The 21,839-nt window shown below is 39.9% G+C and overlaps 1 protein-coding gene across 2 annotated transcripts in view; it reads left to right on the forward strand.

Annotated features, from left to right (window-relative positions):
- The first annotated feature begins 4,187 nt into the window (after window positions 1-4,187).
- The window catches only part of LOC110490546 (forkhead box protein P2), a 52,535-nt gene continuing 34,883 nt past the window's right edge, over window positions 4,188-21,839 (forward strand). Inside the window, exons 1-4 of one of the 2 annotated variants that reach the window (XM_021563975.2) lie at window positions 4,188-4,234; window positions 13,461-13,551; window positions 13,926-14,030; window positions 21,076-21,169. In XM_021563975.2, the coding sequence (XP_021419650.2) occupies window positions 13,507-13,551; window positions 13,926-14,030; window positions 21,076-21,169 (244 nt within the window). In that variant the 5' untranslated portion in view covers window positions 4,188-4,234; window positions 13,461-13,506. The remainder of the gene's footprint in view (window positions 4,235-13,460; window positions 13,552-13,925; window positions 14,031-21,075; window positions 21,170-21,839) is intronic. The other variant, XM_036949670.1, reaches the window with a different exon arrangement.

Consider the following 21,839-nt stretch of genomic DNA (forward strand, 5'->3'; position numbering starts at 1 on the left):
ATGTTTACAGATCAGACAGAATTGGCAGAAGTGGGGGTGTTGCCATGTTTACAAAGGGCAATTGAAGTGTTTCTGTATCTCTTGCTACCTCAATCCCTAAGAAGTTTGATTGTCTCATTGTTAATGTGAGCCTTGGTCATGATAACCAGCTGACACTAATAGAAGAGTATCACCCTCCCTCTGCTCCCTCATGTGCTCTTAGCAATTTTTTCTGAATTGCTATCTAAGCATGGTTAATCTGAACTACTAATTATGGGGGATTTTAATATTGATTGGAGGACGCCAGTGCCAGAGACGGTGAAGGATATTTGTTCTGAGCAAAACCTACCTCAGTAACCGAGCCTCCATGCCTGAATCCTAATCTGCTCTGATCTTATTTTGACGAATACACTAGATGAATATGTTGCTAGTGGAGTTTTCACACTGGATTGTTGTGACCATTGCCCAGTTGTCTGTGTCAGAGATGTGAGAATGCATACATCCATGTGTTTAAGAATATTTTTTTTACAAGCTTTTTTACATTATCTTTATTTTAATTTAATTTATTTCAGCTATCCCTGAACATGATTTACCTTTAAGCTTTTTTGCAAATGTCTTCAATACTATTGTAGATAATCATGCCTCCTTCAAAACTCTGAGAGTTTAAGGTACTGTAGATCGAATGCCTGGTTCACTTCTGACTTATTCATAAGAGAAATGTTGCCTGGGACAAGGCCAGAAACACAGGCTTAGGTCCGGAATGGCAATCGTTTAGGCATTAGAGGAATCAATGTGTAAAACTAATCAGAAAGGCAAAATCTGATTAATATGTAACCACTCTTTCTAATTGTAAGGGGAATCTGGCTAAATTCTGGAAAACTGTACAATCTCTGAAGGATTGCACTTCCTCCTCTCTGCCTCAACAAATTAATTCAGACTCATCATTGATACATTTTAGCTTCATTTAATTTAAATGGGCCATCTTTTGGAAATATCGTCTAACTCTACTTTATCTAAGGGTGGCTTAAATGCTGTTTCTGGAATTTTCAATACAATTATGCAATTTTCTTCCTGTAAAACCTGTCATTTAACCTTTATTTAATCAGGGAGTCCTGCTGAGACCATGGTCTGTGTGTGTTAATATGTGGTCTTTCCCACTTTACTGAGTTGGTAACACTTTATAATAACTTACACGATTAATCCATTATAAATATATATATACAATTTAAAAACTCTAAAATGCTATTTGGAAAACAGCAAAAACAAGCAAAAAATTACCCCAGCCATGATGTTACATTCTGACCTTTATTTCCATTGTTTTGTTTTTATTTAGTATGGTCAGGGCGTGAGTTGGGGTGGGCAGTCTATATTTGTGTTTCTATGCTTTTCTATTTCTGTATTTGGCCTGATATGGTTCTCAATCAGAGGCAGCTGTTTATCGTTGTCCCCGATTGAGAACCATATTTAGGAAGCCTGGGTTTCGCTGTTGGTTTGTGGGTGTTTGTTTCCGTGTGAGTGTTTTTCGCCACACGGGACTGTTTCGGTTTGGTTATTTCACGTATTCGTTTATTGTTTTTGTATTTCATAGTGTTCAGTGCTTTTCTTATTAAAATCGTCATGAACACTTACCACGGCGCATCTTGGTCCGATCCTTGCTACACCTCTTCTTCAGACGAAGAGGAGGAAATCTGCCGTTACACATGATCACATTGGTTGCTGTAGCTTCATTCACATGGCTGATTAGCTATGCAATTAGCCGCTACACATTATCTCACATTACAAACAATAATAGAATACATACAGAGGGATCTGTTAGCAGAAAAAAATATATTAACAAAAAAGTTGTCAGGGTTTTCGCTGCTGGTCATTTGAGTCAAGTGCAGGAGAGCAGAGATAGGTGATCAGGCAACTTTATTTGCCAAGAGCAATAACAGACAGGCGCAAACAGCTACAACTCAAGCCAAACGACAAAAGTGACAAGCGCAGAACACCGTCACGAATACAACCATAAGTTTCACCAAAATTTCCCCAATAGGGTACAGGCAATGCCCAGGGTGAAAAACCCAGAGTGGCGCGATACAATAAACACAAAACAAAACAATTCCACACAAAGGCATGGGGGGAACAGAGGAATATATACTGTATATGCAGTGTGATTAGGGAAATGTAAACCAGGTGTGCGGGAAACAAGACAAAACAAATGGAACAAATGAACAATGGAGAGGCGATGGCTAGTAGACCGGTGACGTTGACTGCCGAACGCTGCCCGAACAAGGAGAGGAGCCAACTTCGGCGGAAGTCGTGACAAAAGGGAACAAATGAGTTTGCTTCACCGAACAATATTTTTTGCAGTTTTACAGCTAGTTTCCTGCAATTCTACAAATGTTGCAATGGCTCATGCCATGATATCTGAGTGAGAGTCACTAGCTAAATCAATAAAGCCATATTTACTACAAGTTTAGATTCTGTAGCTAGCTAGATTAACTAGACTAGGGCCTGGTGAATCTAGACCTTAGTCTAGTTAATCTAGCCAGCTACAGATCAAGGTAACCGGCGATAGCCGACACCCGCATAGCTGATGGTTTGGTGGTGTCAGAGGTGTAACTGCATTGGAGCTGTCAAATCGGTGAGCAGCTGCTCTTGATCATTGTCACGAAGCCACACTCATCCCACTCATGTTAGAAGGTCCCACTAGTTCAGAACGAGAAAGTGTAGTCTATATAGAAATAATTATGCTTAAATTGAAATTATTAAATAAAATAATTTGGAGTTTTATCAGCCTAATCGAGGCGATGTAGATTATATCCCACATTCCAATGTTCAAACTTGGCTCTTAATGTGATTCCATGCAGCCAATGGCAATGTCCGCTTTAGGTATAATGTCAATTGCTAAGCATCATAAGTTTAAGCATCATTATCTCTATATAGCCTACACTTTCTTGGTATGAAATTCCCCTTCTCCTTTCATCTGGTAAGGCTCCTCCTGCTACCTTCTGCCACTCAGAAAAACAATATGGTTTTCACTTTAGCCAGCATGTTTGAGGCAGAGGAGGCAGGTGAAGGGAGAAATAGGGAGGAAGGGCTCATTGTAATTGCTACAATGGAATGGACAAACAGTACCAAACACATGCAAAAGTCTACCTCACTGGTTTAAGACATATTTCAAAAGTCTGATGATACTGGGTTTGTGCTAGCATGGAACTGTGATTATACCACAATGGTAGTGGGTTGGTACTGGGATGATACTGGCAAAATCCTGGATGTGTCCTTTCATTTCAGGTTCTGCAGGCAGCTAAGATATTACTCCAGCAGCAACAGAAGACGAGTGGTTTGAACTCTGCAAAGAGCCACACTAAACCACGGCCCCTACAGATGTGTATTAAATCAAATTAAAACCAAAATCAAATTGTATTCATCACATGAGCCGAATACAGCATGACCTTACAACCTTACAGTGAAATGCTTATTTTCAAGCCTTTAAACCAACAATGCAGTTTTAAGAAAAATAATTGTAAAGAAAGTATTTACTAAAATAAACTGAAGTAAAAAATAAAAATGTCAAATAAAAAAATAAATAAATAAGAAAAGTAGACATTTAAATGATTTAATTATACTGAAATTATATTATTATTATTATACCAAATATTCGTTTTTATTTTATTTAACCTTTATTTTAACAGGGAAGACTGCACTGTATAATATAACAAAACATACACATTATACTATATTGTCACACCCTGACCTTAGTATTCTTTGTTTTCCTTGTTATTTTGGTTAGGTCAGGGTGTGACATGGGTGATGTACAGTGGGGCAAAAAAGTATTTAGTCAGCCACCAATTGTGCAAGTTCTCCCACTTAAAAAGATGAGAGAGGCCAGTAATTTTAATCATAGGTACACTTCAACTATGACAGACAAAATGAGAAAAAAAATCCAGAAAATCACATTGTAGGATTTTTAATAAATGTATTTGCAAATTATGGTGGAAAATAAGTATTTTGTCAATAACAAAAGTTTATTTTCCACCATAATTTGCAAAAGTGTTTTTAGCTTGTCTAGGGGTTTTTTATGTTTATGGGGCTGTACCCTTTCTAGGTAAATTGTATGTCTATGGTTGCCTAGATTGGTTCTCAATGAGAGGCAGCTGCCTATCGTTGTCTCTGATTGGGAACCATATTTAGGCAGCCATATTCTGTGGGTATTTTGTGGGTGATTGTCTATGTTAGTTGCTTGTGGTCTCTCAGTGTAATTGTCTGGGTAAATATATAATATATTTATATATGTTTTTTAATATTTTCCTTCTTTATTATTTTCCCTCTTTGTAGCACCTGACCCCGCGACTGAACAGTAGTCCAGTAAACTAATCGACAATGATACTTAAGCTTACACTTCCAGCTTATACGTACTACATACATTTCACGGACAGTATATTTTACATGAGTCATTCTTTGTTCGTTTTTAGTCTGAGTCCTCAGCTACCCTCAACCCCTCGCATCTCTGAAGACCATGGAAAAGTTTTGAATCTGGCGGCGCTTTATTTATCAGTTCATACACCATGTGCTATCGAATCAGTACATCAAAAATCTCCTCCCAACTTCAAATTTTTGGCCCTTATCCCTTGTGTAGTCTTAACATTATGTATACTCCCCTAGTGTATACTCCCCTAAAAATGACCCGCCTTCAACAAACCCCTAAAATGAAGCAGCTTAATTGAATTTTAAACCCCAAATCTATTTTGCATGAAGAAACAACCTGTTATTCATCGCAAACTTTGTGAATATCTATGTTTTCCCTCTTCACAATGCAGAAAGACTGCATTTAATCAGTGGAAACCACTCATTTTTATTACAACACCTGTCATAATTGTTTTCTTTACTAAAGTACAGGTTTATTAGTATTGCTAAAGGTACTGCATAGGTGTAAACATACTTTTTTGTAGCAAGCGATAGCACTTGTATAGCCTAAGAAAGGAGCAGAAATGTGCAGAAATGTGTTTTGCATGCATTTTATTGAAGGGAAACATTGTCTTGAACTTTTTTGGCAACATAGTGATATTTTCTTATATAATGTACAATGAGGAATTCAACTACAAAATTCTAGTCTTCTCCCATATTTTTAAACATTGCCCCCATCCAAAAGGTGTGTAAACAACAACAATAAATAAGAAAAAAGTTAGATAATAGATAAAAAACACAAACGGGAAGAACATAAATCAAGCAACTCTAATTAGCACATTGTACGACAGTATGCAAGTGTGTGTGCATGGACTTTGCAGATTTATTTCTCACATGTGCAGCACATAGTATTTATTTTACAGTCCTTCTTTGGGGGACAGATTTGGAATCCTGTCCTCTTGCCTGCCCCAGCTGCAGTCTCAAGTGGATCAGGACAAGATTCAGCCCCCTGAACAGCTTTCACAAGCTCTGCAGAGGCTGCTGTGCGGGGGAGGCGCTCCCTTCTTTGAATGTGTGGGTTACAATTGCCTTTCCCAGCTGCTTCAGGAACACCCTCCTCTTGTTCCGCTTATCAGGCATCCAGGTAGGGTTAATCTTGTTCCATATCACGAAGGCATTGTATGAGGACACATCAATGATGTCATGTAAGATGACCAGGGGCTAGCAGGCAGTCATCCTCCTGCAGCTGTAGGTGCCAATCACCTTGTCCATGTTGTCCACGTCTCCTTTGTTGTGGTAGTAGTCCAGGATGATGGCTGGCGCCCTGTCCTCATGATCACTGATCTCAGACGTTTTGTGCAGTGTTCTCAGGAGGACCACATTCTTGTTCCTCTTTGGGAGGTAAGAAACTAGAGTGGTGGTGGGGTTGAAGGCAAACTTTGATGAGAAGGCCTCTCTCCCCCTTGTCGCGCAGAGGGGAACTAAGGCTTGTTCTTTCTAACTGTGCCAACCATGGTGATTTCCTATTCAGGAGCTGCTGGCTGAGTTCAATCAGTAGCACACATAATCTCAATTTCTCATTGTGTGTGTGTGTGTTTATGGTGTGTAAATAATTTTATAACTGCCGGGTAAAAAATGACCCTAAGACAACATTTGTACCCTGGTGGTGTACAGCTTTCATGAAAATATGAACAAAGGCGATGTTTCACTTTCCCTCATTTTGGGTTCACTCTAAGAAAAGTCAACAAATGTGAAGTTGATAAAATATCAGTTTTCTCTGCTGTTAAACATAGTGGCAGGTCATTTTCTACCCTTAAGACAACACAAGGGAAACTTTTTTATCATAATTTTTATTAGCCAATTTTGGTCTTTAATGCAGGGCCGACCTTTCTACTTGCCTACTCCATTTTTGCAGCAATGCTGTAATCAGTTGGTTGTAATTTTGGATAGAGCATTACCATATACTTTGTTAACTCCATGTGTGACATAACTCCACCATTCCCATTTATTATTTAATTTACCAAGATTATACGTAAATATCTCCACAATTTTTTTTAAAAATCTATTTGTATATTTCAGTTTCTTATTGCTAGTTTTAAAAATAGCGATATTTTGGAGATTATTTCATTTTCAAATACCCCGAAAGTGAGAGGTTATAATTTGAATGAAGGGAAACAGGACATTCTTGAACAAGGGGTGAGCTATTCTTACTAATCTTCTGGAGAACCAGTTCAAATTTAAGTATAGTTTTTGTTTGACTGAAACCTTTAGTGAGAGGTCAAATGCTTAAATGTTTAATTATTTCTGCCCTCAGAATTCATATTCCTTGTATAAATAGGCCTGGTTCATTTTGTCTGGCTGGTCTTTCCAAATAAAGTTGAATATTTTTTTCTCATATAATTAAAACAAGTCGTTAGGTGTAGGCAGGGCAATACGTTCATAGGTAAACAGGGATATGACTAAAGAATCAGGGTGATTTTTCCACAAATGGACAGGTGTTGTCCTTTCCACTGTAGCAAAATTGTGTACAACTTTCTATAAAAATGTATTGTAGTCAGATTATTTATTTATTTTGGGATATGAATACTGAGTATGTCCACTTCACCTCGGACCACTTTATTGGTAAATTACACGGTAATGTAAAAGTACTATTTTTTAGAGATCCAATCTTGCATTTATCATAATTAGTTTTTAATCCAGAGAGGTTAGGGATCCAAATTGCGGATTTAAAAGAAAACATGAATTGTCAGAGTACAATTTTAACCACTGGATATTTTGTCCCTTGATATTATTGTTGGATCTGATTTTAATAGCTAACATTTCAATGGTCATAATAAATAGATATGGCAATAATGGACAGCTTGTTTTACTCCTCTTGACAATTTAATACCTTCTGAGAAGGAGCCATTATTTACTATTTTACACCTGGGGTTAATATATATAATTTTAACCCATTGTATAAGAGATTCTGCAAAATTAAAATAGTCCAGGCATTTATATATATATATATATATATATATATTCCAGTCATACTTCATCAAAGGCCTTTTCAAATTCAGCTGTGAATACCAGGCCTGGTTTCCCAGATTTTTAATAGCGTTATAGTCTTTCCAGTACTTGTCTAATATTATCTCCATTTAAAAAACCTGTCTGATCAGGATGAATAATAACCGACAATACCTTTTATATTTCTATGAGCTATGCATTTTGCTAGGATTTTGGCCTCACAACACCGAAGTGTAAGGGGTCAGCAGTTTTTTGATTGACTGCACCTTTATATTTACCATCTTGGTCCTGTTTCAGTAAAAGTGAAATCAGACCTTCTTGCTAGGTATCAGATAGTCTACCATTGTTTTAGGAGTGGTTTAAAATTCTTTAATTTGCGTCTACAATTTCCTCCTCTGTAATTAGTAATTAGGCCTTTTCATGAGTCTTTCTGCATAGCTGTTCATTTTACACTATTAATATAAGAAAAATCCTTACAATTCACTTCAGTTAGTGGACATGGAGGAGACTGAAATTAAAACATATACTTAAGGCACTATGCTTCCCCTTTCAAAATATTGTTTAAGGAATCATGGATTACTCTGTCATTAGTAACAAGGTTCTGTATATTCTTTTTGGTAGTAATTATACGTTGAAAATTAAACGTTTTTTCTGTATTTTTCACCATATTCCATGCAGTTCACTTTATTCCACTTGATCGTTCCTCCATTTTTTTATTTTTTTTTCATCTAACTTATTCTGTGCCTCTGTTAGTTTTTATTGCAATCTATCTGAACTCTTTTGACTTCAATAGTTTTTGTTTTAAATATGAGTGTTGACTTGTATGGCCTCTAAAGGCACATTTTAAAGTGTCCCATACAATAAGGGGATCTGTTGTACCTATGTTACACTATATATACAAAAGTATGTGGACACCCCTTAAAATGTGTGGATTCGGCTATTTCAGCCACATCCGTTGCTGACAGGTCTATAAAATTGAGCACACTCCCATGCAATCTCCATAGACAAACACTGGCAGTAAAATGGCCTTATTGAAGAGCTCAGTGACTTTTAATGTGGCACCGTCATAGGATGCCACCTTTCCAACAAGTAATTTAGTTACATTTATTCCCTGCTAGAGATGCCCCGTCCTCTATCAACACTCTTAACTTTTGGTGCCAGCAAAAATTACATAAGAAAGTAGTCAAGACGACTAGCTTGATTGAGCCTCCGCCATGTATATCTCAGTAGGTAAGGATTTTTAAGCCTCCATATATCCAGTAGTTACAATATATCCATAATATTCATAATTTCCTTAAGTGCATGAGGGTGATATTTTGTAGTGATTTCCTTTCTGGTCTATTGAGGTACTTAAAACTGTATTATAATCTCCCAACATAATTATTGAGGCCTGTATTGCCTGTAAACTTGATAAATTATTATGCATATTTTCAAAGAAGCTTGGATCATCATTATTTGGGCCGTATAGATGAATGAGCCAAATCTGTTTATAGGATCCACCTTCCTTGCGGATCTGTTTGAACAGTTTGCACATTTGGACCAAAATAATTTTAAATTGATATCATCACTCCTATTGAGTCCCCCCCCCCCCCGCCCTTGCTTTTTCCATACAACTTAATCTAAAGGTTTAGAATGAGTTTCTTGTAAACAATAGATATTATATTCCTTATCTTTAGGCCAGGTAAAAACGGATTGTCTTTTCTTATTATCTGCTAAGCCATTACAATTATAACTACTTATTTCACACCACTTACCATAATGTAATAAACGTTTTGATTGTACTTACCATAATATATATTTGTAAACTTACCATAAGAAAGTAACTTAAGTTACTTAAGAAGTAACATGATGTTTAAGTGTCCATATAGCTGCACTGTTAAGCATACTGCAGCTGCAACTAAGTAAACCTCTAATTGTCCTCAAATATTCCACCCTCTAAAGCCTCCCCCTCATGTCAAGTTGGGTTGTCATTCCAGTGACTGGCTGACCTGAACACATGGATCCTAGGGCCTTTAGCCCATCCTTTAAAAAAGAGCACATAGTGCCACCTATAGTACAGAACCAGATCTGCAGCCAACATAATTTTGAATGGCTTCGCCTCGGGTATAGTATATCTAGTGATTTAAAAAAACATATACACACACAGGCACACACACAGGCACACACACAAGCACAAACTCAAATATTTAAGTTGTTCAATCCCCGAGCCCAACTCAACAGAAGACTTGATGTGTTAATGCGTATACAGTTATGCTGTTTAAGAAGGCATGCCAAATTGAGCAGAAATGGAAAGATTTGATTAACCAATATTTGATTAACCAATATCCTAGTTGATGGAGCTCGGATACCCCCCAACAACCACACACGTTGGTCCCTCATTGTGACAAATTTTTCCAAGTACCTGTGTGCAGTCAGACCGTTTGCCTATTCTGTACCGCCAGGGCCACAATAAATGTTGCCAGCACTGCCATTGCCTTGGTATGGTACTCCACTAGAATTCCTAACAGCTAGGTACAAGGTTATCAAGGTTCTCATTAGCAGCTTTAAGATAATCCTTGTATATTATGCTCACCCATCTGGGGACTTTGGCTTTTGGACCAGGCAGGCTCAGACTCTTGAGGGGGCGGTGCTGCTTTAGTGGGTCTCTGACCGCGTCCACCTTTCTGTCATTGCTGCACAAGTTTAAATTACCAAGGGATTCCTGCATAGCTATAGAATCGGACTGTAGTTTTGACACAGACAGATCAACAGTCGGGGCATTAGCATACATAATAGTCTCATCCGCATATAGATTAACCATTTTTTACATAATGACCGCTGGTTTTAATACAAATAGTGACGAGAACAAGTCCCAAAATTGACCCCTGTGGTACACCTTCATGTACTTCAAGAAACTCCCATGAAACCATGATCAGGCCTATAGAATACAACTTATTCAATAAAATACCATGATCAACAGTATCAAAAGCTTTTGACAGGTCCTCAAACAAAGCAGTACATTTTTTTTTATTTTTTTGTCTAAAGCATTGTCAAGATCATTAACAGCTAAAGTGGTTGCTGTAATAGTTGCTGTAATAGTGCTATGCCCAGGCCTAAACCCTTTAAATAAAAAAAATGACATTTACTAGATAAAGAGCAAAGTTGTACATTTACCAAGGATTCAAGAATTTTAGCTAGACAAGGAAGCCTTGAAATGGGGCGATAGTTATGAAGATCACTACTATCCCCGCACTTATGGAGTGGCAGCACAATAGGTGATTTCCATACTTTCAGAATATTTCATGATATCAATGTTAAATAAAATGATTGAGTCAACAATGATTATTATTTCATCATACCAGAATCATAGTTTGCATCATTTGTGTGTTTTCTTAAACAAAAAAGTACATTTTAAGTGTGTTTGCATTACCAAAATATTGACAGTGTACATTTTTATTTGATATTCTGTTTTGCAGTCTGATGATTTGATGTTTTCTTGCAATTGAAACACTGATAAAATATTTATTTCCAATTGGCATAAGATCTGTCGAGGTGTAGTTTGTCCTCAGATTGCATAAGACATACATTTAATTTAGTCATGTCAGTTGTTTAGGTTCCTGATGCAAAATAAGATAAAACATGCTGCTGTTTATTCTTTATCACTGTGGCCATTCACCGGTGTCATTGGGCACTGGTCAGTTAGTATTCATTGTGTATTTGTCTCGAATAATGTCCATAAATTCCCATTAGGAGTGACATCATGCATGTAATTATGTTGTTAATTAACCGGTGAACACAGCTCCTTCTCATTCTAGGGTCACCTTTAGAAATAGACGCAACCTATTGTTATGCAGTCATATAGTCAGACATTTATGAATATGTCTGTTCTCTTGTGCGCTACCCCTGTGTCTTAAAAATTCCATACTATTCCATATGGTTTATAGGTGCAAATTCAAATAAAATAAAATCTAAAATAAAATTGTATTTGTCACATGCGCCAAACACAACAGTGAAATGCTTACTTACAACCAATAATGTAGTTTTAAGAAAAAAAGTGTACTAAAAAAACAGTAGCAGCAGAGTAGAAATGGGGGGGACAATGCAAATAGTTCAGGGAGCCATTTTATTAGCTGTTCAGGTGTCTTATGGCTTGGTGGTAGAAGATGTTAAGAAGCCTTTTGGGCCTAGACATGGTTCTCCGGTACCGCTTGCCATGCGGTAGCAGAGAAAACATTCTATGACTAGGGTTACAGGAGTCTTTGGCTATTTTTTGGGGCTTCCTCTGACACTGCCTGTTATAGAGGTCCTGGATGGCAGGAAGTTTGACCCAAGTGATGTACTGGGCCGTATGCACTACCCTCTGTAGTGCCTTGCGGTCGGAGGCCGAGCAGTTGCCATAGAACTTTTTGAGGATATGAGGACCCATGCCAAATCTTTTCAGTCTCTTGAGGGGCATTGTCCTGCCCTCTTCACGACTGCCTTGGTGTGTTTGGACCATGATAATTTGTTGGTGATGTGGACACCAAGGACTGCTTTAGTTTTTGCTTGTATACAGGATAATGTTATGAGTTATGGTCAGATTTGCCAAATGGAGGGCGAGGGAGAGCTTTGTACACGTCTCTGTGTGTGGAGTAAATGTGGTCTAGAGGTTTTTTCCCTCAGGTTACACATTTAACATGCTGGTAGAAAATAGGTCAAACGGATTTAAGTTTCCCTGCATTAAAGTCCCTGGCCACTATGAACGCCGCCTCTGGATGAGCATTTTCTTGTTTGCTTATGGCCTTATACAGCTCATTGAGTGCTGTCTTAGTGCCAGCATCGGTTTGAGGTGGTAAATAGACAGTTACGAAAGATATAGGTGAAAACTCTCTTGATAAATAGTGTGGAGTACCACTTTTCATGAGATAATAAACATTGAGACTTCCTTAATATTCAATTTTGTGCACCAGCTGTTATTTACAAATAGACACAGACCACCACCCCTAGTCTTACCGGAGGCAGCTGTTCTATCTTGCCGATGCACTGAAAACCCAGCCAGCTGTATGTTATCATTCAACCACGGCTTGGTGAAACATAAGATATTACAGTTTTTAATGTCCCATTGGTAAGATTGTCTTGATCGGAGCTCAACCATTTTGTTATCCAATGATTGTACGTTGGCTAATAGGACTGATGGTACAGGGGGATTACTCACTCCCCGTCGGATCCTTACATGGCACCTCGAGCTATCTCCGTCTCTTCTTCATGCAAATGAATGGGATTTGGGCCTTGTCGGGTGTCTGAAGTAAATACTTTGCGTCCGACTCATTAAAGAAAAAGTCTTTGTCCAGTACAAGGTAAGCAATCGCTGTCCTGATATCCAGAAGTTCTTTCCAGTCATAAGGGATAGTGGCAGAAACAATATGTATAAAATAAGTTACAAATAATGCGAAAAAACATATAATACACATAATAGCACAATTTATTAGGAACCCGTAAACGACAGCCTTCTCCTCCTGCGCCATCATATGCATTTTGAGTAAAGTAGTGCATTATACAGGGAAAGGTGGTATTTTCTGTCAAAATGAGTGGACAATATAATGAATATATGCACGTGAAAAGTCCACAAGAGCATGGTACAATGTTTTCAATTCTAGTCAAGGTAGTGCACTATATACGGCAGCGTTCTCCAACCTTGTTACTGGAAAGCTACAGTCCTGTAGGTTTTCGCTCCAACCCTAATCTAGCAGACATGATTCTAATAATTATCTGGTTGATAAGCTGAATCAGGTAACATACAACTGGGGTTGGAGAGAAAACATACAGGTGGGTAGCTCTCCAGGAAAAGGGTTAGAGACCCCTGATATAGGAAATAGGGCATTTGTAGGTGCTGCAAATTAGTCCAAGCCAGGAGGTGCTGCTGGTTTTGTGTTCTACCTGATAATAAATTGCACTGACCTGCTGTCCCAGGTCTAAATCAGTCCTTTATTAGTGGGGAAGAATACATATTTGCCGTGGAACTGGCTTTGAGGTCCAGTTTTTAATTTGCCTGGAATAGGGTGTAATTTCCTATGCAAAACTTTTACACTGAATACGCTCTCTCTCCTCACCTTTGTGTATGACAGGGGCCATGGAACGCATGGCGCAAATTAGTCTGAGTCATCGAGGAACATGTATTGGTTGACGGGATTAGCCAAAGGGATTAATTATCCTGAGGTGAATTACTTCATGAATGTGTATTGTGTGACTTAAAGAAGTTATGGCACAAGTTATTGAAGTCTTTGTTTATGTAAAACTGTTGTTTAGGATGTTATATGTCCATGAGAAATTACATATTTATGGTAGAACTGTGTTATAAGGCTGTCATAGTGGAACATTCCTACTTGAAGGGAGTTCCTAGAAAGAATACTAGGTGCTAAATTGATTTTGCCTGAGGGAGAGCAGTCGAGGCAGGTAATATTTTCTGTACGAAGTTTATGGGCCAATTAGTCCAGCACCTGTTAATATTGTAAATAAAAGCCTCTAAGAGAGGTAAGCACCAGAACATCCTGTCTCCTCAATGTCTGATCCGATGCTTCTTCTTCACACAGGTCTCAATGACTATGATGAGTCCTCAGCAGATGCAGCAGCTTCTGTCCCCGGGTCAGCTCCAGGCTCTGCTCCAGCAACAGCAGCACGCTATCCTGCTCCAGCAGGTACAGCACGATCCAATCCAAATTACTATACTATACTATACTATACTACAAAGGTCTTCAACCTTTTCTTGCCCAGGGACCACCGCCCAGGCAATTTGTCGACCCAGGGACCCCCATCATATGTTTTTTTTCCACGTCTTGTCTTATTGTCCGGTGAATGGTAATGGCAAAGACAAGTAATCAACATTTTAAACTGAATATATTTGGTTTTCATTATTTTGACCTCCCCACACTATAATTGGAAGAAGTGTAAAGTCTAACAGCCTGCTAGAACGGTAACTCGGGCTGTGACGATTATGTAATTTGGGGTAACGATTAATTGTCATGCAAATGCCCACAATTATTGTCATAATTGTCATTTTTGTTGAAAAAAGTTTTGAGCTTGTAATGCATCTTTGAAAATTAGCAAATTAGACACTCCTGTCTCATAAACCAATGGTTTTGACCGCTTACAACTTTTGGAAATGAAGCTTCTCCTCCCAACTGAGCCACTCTGCGTGTTAAATGAATACCAACTTCACCCACTTGAAAAACTGAAATTGGGTAAACTATATCTACTTGATTATAAAGTTGAATCCACCTGTCTCCTAAACGAATGTATTAATATCAGCCCAAACACATCTTCACTAATAGCAGCTGTTTAGCTTGTTAAGCAAGGTTAGTATTTTTATTTGTATTTATTATAGGCAGCTAGTCTTCCTGGGGTCCGGCAAAATTAAGGCAGTTACTTATACAATTTTAAAAACATTACAATACATTCATAACAGATTTCACAACACACTAAGTGCGTGCCCTCTGGCCTCTACTTGAGGATTTCATTCCTATGCTGTTTGTAACTACCCTGGTTAGCAATGTGTATGTCCAACTGAAGAGTTTTTGCCAAAACGCTATACACTGAGTGCACAAAACATTATGAACCCCTGCTCCTTCCGTGACAGACTAACCAGGTGAATCCAGGTGAAAGCTAGTCAGTGTATATGATGGGGAGGAGACAGGTTAATAAAGAAGGATTTTTAAGCCTTGAGACAATTGAGACATGGATTATGTTTGCCATTCAGAGGGTGAATGGACAATACTAAAGATTTAAGTGCATTTGAACATGGTATGGTAGGTTATAGGCACACCGGTTTGTGTCAAGAACTGCAACACTGCTGGGTTTTGCAACACTCAGTTTCCCTGTGTCTATCAAGAATGGTCCACCACCCAAAGGATATCCAGCCAACTTGACACAACAGTGGGAAGCATTGGAGTCAACATGGGCCAGCATCCCAGTGGAACACTTTTGACACCTTGTAGAATCCATGCCCCGATGAATGGAGGCTGTTCTGAGGGCAAAAGGGGGTACAGCTCAATATTAGGAAGGTATTCCTAATGTTTTGTACACTCAGTGTACATCAATTTTCGGAAATGTTGGTAAATGAGCTTTTATTGTTTAAAGAACTTATGAAAGAGATTGGTGTGTTTTTTAAGTATCAAATCACGGCATGGGGTTGTTCAATGAAAGATATATTTGTTTGAAATCTATCACTTGATGGTTAAATTTCAGAGAGACAAATGTTTTTAACAAAACACTATATATATCTGCCTCACTCTCAGAGAAATACATAGTTCTGCTGGGTTTTACACAGTCAAATGTATCAAATAACTACATTTGTATATGTAGTTGGGCTCCCGAATGGCGCAGCGGTCTAAGGCACTGCATCTCAGTGTTAGAGGCGTCACTACAGACACTCTGGTTTGAATCCAGGCCAGCCATGATTGGGAGTCCAATAGGGCAGCGCACAATTGGCCGGTGTAGGTCGTCAGTTTAAATAAAAATTTGTTCTTAACTGACTTTCCTGGTTAAATAAAATACATAAATAAAGAACTGTACAAATAATACATTTGTGATGGCAACATGTTTATTTAATCAATCAATACAGAAATGAGATATGTACATAAAACATGTATATTTGACATTTTAGTAATTTAGCAGATGCTCTTATCCAGAGTTACTTAGTTAGTGCATTAATCTTAAAATAGCTAGGTGGGACAATCACATATCACAGTCAAATATAGAGTAAATGAAAATGCCATTGTATTACAAAACGTATTTAAAAAAATCTGAGCACATACTTTACACACACATGAAGGTACCCATAAGTAGGTACCCTGTGTTCTGCCTTTCACCCAGGACAACGGAATGGATCCCAGCCGGTGACCCAAAAAAACGACTTCGTAAAAGGGGGAAACGAAGCGGTCTTCTGGTCAGACTCCGGAGACGGGCACATCGTGCACCACTCCCTAGCATTCTTCTCGCCAATGTCCAGTCTCTTGACAACAAGGTTGATGAAATCCGAGCAAGGGTAGCATTCCAGAGGGACATCAGAGACGGTAACGTTCTTTGCTTCACGGAAACATGGCTCACTGGAGAGACGCTATCGGCTATCGGAAACCAGCTGGTTTCTCCACGCATCGCGCCGACAGAAACAAACATCTTTCTGGTAAGAAGAGCTTCATGGTTAACGTGACGTGGTGTGGCCACAACAACATACAGAAACTCAAGTCCTTCTGTTCACCTGATTTAGAATTGCTCACAATCAAATGTCGACCGCATTATCTACCAAGGGAATTCTCTTCGATTATAATCACAGCCGTATATATTCCCCCCCAAGCAGACACATCGATGGCTCTGAACAAACTTTATTTGACTCTTTGCAAACTGGAATCCATATATCCGGAGGCTGCATTCATTGTAGCTGGGGATTATAACAAGGCTAACCTGAAAACAAGACTCCCTAAATTGTATCAGCATATCGATTGCGCAACCAGGGCTGGAAAAACCTTGGATCATTGCTATTCTAACTTCCGCAACGCATATAAGGCCCTGCCCCGCTCTCCTTTTGGAAAAGCTGACCACGACTCCATTTTGTTGATCCCTGCCTACAGACAGAAACTAAAACAAGAAGCTCCCGCGCTGAGGTCTGTTCAACGCTGGTCCGACCAATCTGATTCCACACTCCAAGACTGCTTCCATCACGTGGACTGGGATATGTTTCGTATTGCGTCAGTCAACAACATTGACGAATACGTTGATTCGGTGAGCGAGTTCATTAGAACGTGCGTTGAAGATGTCGTTCCCATTGCAATGATTAAAACATTCCCAAACCAGAAACCGTGGATTGATGGCAGCATTCGCGTGAAACTGAAAGCGCGAACCACTGCTTTTAATCAGGGCAAGGTGACCGAAACATGACCGAATACAAACAGTGTAACTATTCCCTCCGCAAGGCAATCAAACAAGCTAAGCGTCACTATAGAGACAAAGTAGAATCTCAATTCAACGGCTCAGACACAAGAGGTATGTGGCAGAGTCTACAGTCAATCACGGATTACAAAAAGAAAACCAGCCCCGTCACGGACCAGGATGTCTTGCTCCCAGGCAGACTAAATAACTTTTTTGCCCACTTTGAGGACAATACAGTGCCACTGACACGGCCCGCAACTAAAACATGCGGACTCTCCTTCACTGCAGCCGATGTGAGGCAAACATTTAAACGTGTCAACCCTCGCAAGGCTGCAGGCCCAGACGGCATCCCCAGCCGCGCCCTCAGAGCATGCGCAGACCAGCTGGCTGGTGTGTTTACGGACATATTCAATCAATCCCTATCCCAGTCTGTTGTTCCCACATGCTTCAAGAGGGCCACCATTGTTCCTGTTCCCAAGAAAGCTAAGGTAACTGAGCTAAACGACTACCGCCCCGTAGCACTCACTTCCGTCATCATGAAGTGCTTTGAGAGACTAGTCAAGGACCATATCACCTCCACCCTACCTGACACCCTAGACCAACTCCAATTTGCTTACCGCCCAAATAGGTCCACAGACGATGCAATCTCAACCACACTGCACACTGCCCTAACCCATCTGGACAAGAGGAATACCTATGTGAGAATGCTGTTCATCGACTACAGCTCGGCATTTAACACCATAGTGCCCTCCAAGCTCGTCATCAAGCTCGAGACCCTGGGTCTTGACCCCGCCCTGTGCAACTGGGTACTGGACTTCCTGACGGGCCGCCCACAGGTGGTGAGGGTAGGCAATAACATCTCCACCCCGCTGATCCTCAACACTGGGGCCCCACAAGGGTGCGTTCTGAGCCCTCTCCTGTACTCCCTGTTCACCCACGACTGCGTGGCCACGCACGCCTCCAACTCAATCATCAAGTTTGCGGACGACACAACAGTGGTAGGCTTGATTACCAACAACGACGAGACGGCCTACAGGGAGGAGGTGAGGGCCCTCGGAGTGTGGTGTCAGGAAAATAACCTCACACTCAACGTCAACAAAACTAAGGAGATGATTGTGGACTTCAGGAAACAGCAGAGGGAACACCCCCCTATCCACATCGATGGAACAGTAGAGGAGAGGGTAGTAAGTTTTAAGTTCCTCGGCGTACACATCACAGACAAACTGAATTGGTCCACCCACACAGACAGCATCGTGAAGAAGGCGCAGCAGCGCCTCTTCAACCTCAGGAGGCTGAAGAAATTTGGCTTGTCACCAAAAGCACTCACAAACTTCTACAGATGCACAATCGAGAGCATTCTGTCGGGCTGTATCACCGCCTGGCACGGCAACTGCTCCGCCCACAACCGCAAGGCTCTCCAGAGGGTAGTGAGGTCTGCACAACGCATCACCGGGGGCAAACTACCTGCCCTCCAGGACACCTACACCACCCGATGTCACAGGAAGGCCATAAAGATAATCAAGGACAACAACCACCCGAGCCACTGCCTGTTCACCCCGCTATCATCCAGAAGGCGAGGTCAGTACAGGTGCATCAAAGCTGGGCCCGAGAGACTGAAAAACAGTTTCTATCTCAAGGCCATCAGACTGTTAAACAGCCACCACTAACGTTGAGTGGCTGCTGCCAACACACTGACTCAACTCCAGCCACTTTAATAATGGGAATTTATGGGAAATGATGTAAAATATATCACTAGCCACTTTAAACAATGCTACCTAATATAATGGTTACATACCCTACATTATTCATCTCATATGTATACGTATATACTGCACTCAATACCATCTACTGTATCTTGCCTATGCCACTCTGTACCATCACTCATTCATATATCTTTATGTACATATTCTTTATCCCCTTACACTTGTGTCTATAAGGTAGTAGTTTTGGAATTGTTAGCTAGATTACGTGTTGGTTATTACTGCATTGTCGGAACTAGAAGCACAAGCATTTCGCTACACTCGCATTAACATCTGCTAACCATGTGTATGTGACAAATAAAATTTGATTTGATAAGCAATGCCATTTCTTGTTAAAAAAAATACATTTAACATTTCGGAAATAAACTCAAGTCAAGAAAGCTTGCCAGTAGCCAGCATCACTTCGGGTGCTTTTTGAAAGCCTAATTCAGATACTCCAGTGAGTGCAATTAGCTCCAATAAGTGTAATTGCTCAATATTCAGAGTTGAGAAATAAAGTTGATGTCATTAGAAATTATATTCCCCTCTTTTATACTGTAGGTATGTAATAAAAATATATTTTTCTGTTGTTGCTAGTGATATTCATAAAAACATTGCAATAAAATAAATCCACTATATATATATATATATATATATATATATTATTATTATTATTTTTTCTTTTTCGCGGACCCCCTGCAGTACCTCCGCAGACCCCCAGTTGAGCCCCCATGCTATACTATATGATACTATAATGTAATGTCCCTGTCCCAGGCTGTAGTCCCCACCTGCTTTAAGGAGACTACCATCATCCCAGTGCCCAAGAAAAAAAATGACATGCCCAAGTGACTATCGCCCCACCTCGCTCACCTCGGTCATCATGAAGTGCTTCGAGAGGTTGGTCATGGCCAACATCAAGGCCAGGATGCCAGGCACACTGGACCCACTCTAATTTGCCTACCACTCCAACAGATCCATGGAAGATGCCATTTCCATCTCTATTAATTCGCTATTGACAAGAGGAACAACTACTGTATATGAGCATGCTGTTCGGCATTCAACACTATTGTTTCCTCCAAGCTCGGGGCGGCAGGTAGCCTAGTGGTTAGAGCATTGGAACAAGGCAGTTAACCCACTGTTCCTAGGCTGTCATTTGTTCTTAACTGACTTGCCTGGTAAAACAAAAAATAAATGATACGCTCGTCACCAAGCTTAGAGCCCTGGGTCTGGACATCACCCTCTGCAACTGGATCCTGGACTTCCTGAAGGGCAGACCGCAGGCTGTGAGGATTGACACTTCCTCCACACTGACTCTTAACACAGTCCTCTGTTGTACTCCCTGTTCACCCACGACTGCGAGGCTTTGCAGGCCTGATAACCAACAATGACGAGGGATTGAATGCAGCATCATCAAGGATCCCACACACCACTGCCATGAGCTGTTCTCTCCTTTACCGTGGGGCAGATGGTATCAAAGCATGAGGTCTGATAAGAGGCTTTGAGAAAGTTCCTACATACAAACCATCAGACTGCTGAACATGCTCTGATGCTCCACACATTAGCACACATGCACTCATTCATACATATACATTGATGCTGCACACACATCACAACTGCTGCTAACAGACTCTTATTATAATGCTCAGTTTATGCACTGCCCCCTATTCCCCCTTTCTCCAATACACATGTAAATATTGGACTATAAATGGTGCCTTCCTGTATTATACTTATGCTAAAATGTTTATTCTATTCTACTAAGCCATTTACTTTATGTTCGTATTCTCATAATGTATAATTTATTATTGTTGTGGCATTGTTGAGAAGTAACCTACAAGTAAGTAGGTGTTGCAGTACTTGGAACTTGTCTCGCATAATCTATCCAAGTAAAATGTTATAGTTATTTTGTGTGTGTTTCTATGCTGATGGACAATGTAGCCAAGATGTGGTGTCTATATATGAGTTCAGAGTCACAGCACCTGCTTCAAACTCCAAGTGACACAACTTCTATGGATGTGTGAATATGAGCACTGTAAACATAGACACTGAACCCTTAGCATGTCTCACTCACTCTCTCACTCAGCTCTCTAGGCAGCAGCTAGTGTTCCAGCAGATCCTCCAGCAGGAGCTGTTCAAAGTGCAAAGACCAGGCCTGGCCTCCCACACCTTGTTTCCAGGTAAATCCTCTCTACTCTAGCTAACTCCTTGGTTTACTTAGTGCAGGGGTTCCCCAAACTTTTTTGGTCCATGACCATATCTTGATATTTAAGAAAAAATTGAGACCACACCAAAAAATGTTGATGAAATCAACAGCGGCTATGAGAGTCTATAACAAATCAGTCTGACAGTACTTTCAATCAGAAGAAAGTATGGTTTGAAGAGTAACGTTTTACTTTGACCTCATAGCCATAACGCATTCAATACATATCTATAAGCATTTCATTAACGTGATATAAAAGATCCCAACCGCATTATTAAAGGTTCATTAAATATTTCCAAAGCATATCTATTGCGTATTCATGTCATGCTATGCAAGAGCTCATATTTAGGTATCTTGATACATGTAGTGTCATCATTATGGCTGTTCTCAAAAGTTTTTTTATTTTTATTATGTTGATACCAGCCCCATTTCCCCCACCGGCCAGTTTACCACTACTACTACTACTCCTTGAAGTCAATTGTGGATGAAGATCCGCACAAGGTTACATCTTCAGGACAAATTTTACAGATCAAATCGCAAAGTTAAGGATCACATCAAAACTCTTTCGGAAGTCATTACCAGCCCTCCTCCTCATCACAAATTAGTTGGTCATACTAGTCTAAAGTAAAATCTATTTTCCCATTCAT

This window comes from Oncorhynchus mykiss, chromosome 2 (assembly GCF_013265735.2).
Source record: "Oncorhynchus mykiss isolate Arlee chromosome 2, USDA_OmykA_1.1, whole genome shotgun sequence".
NCBI lineage: Eukaryota > Metazoa > Chordata > Actinopteri > Salmoniformes > Salmonidae > Oncorhynchus > Oncorhynchus mykiss.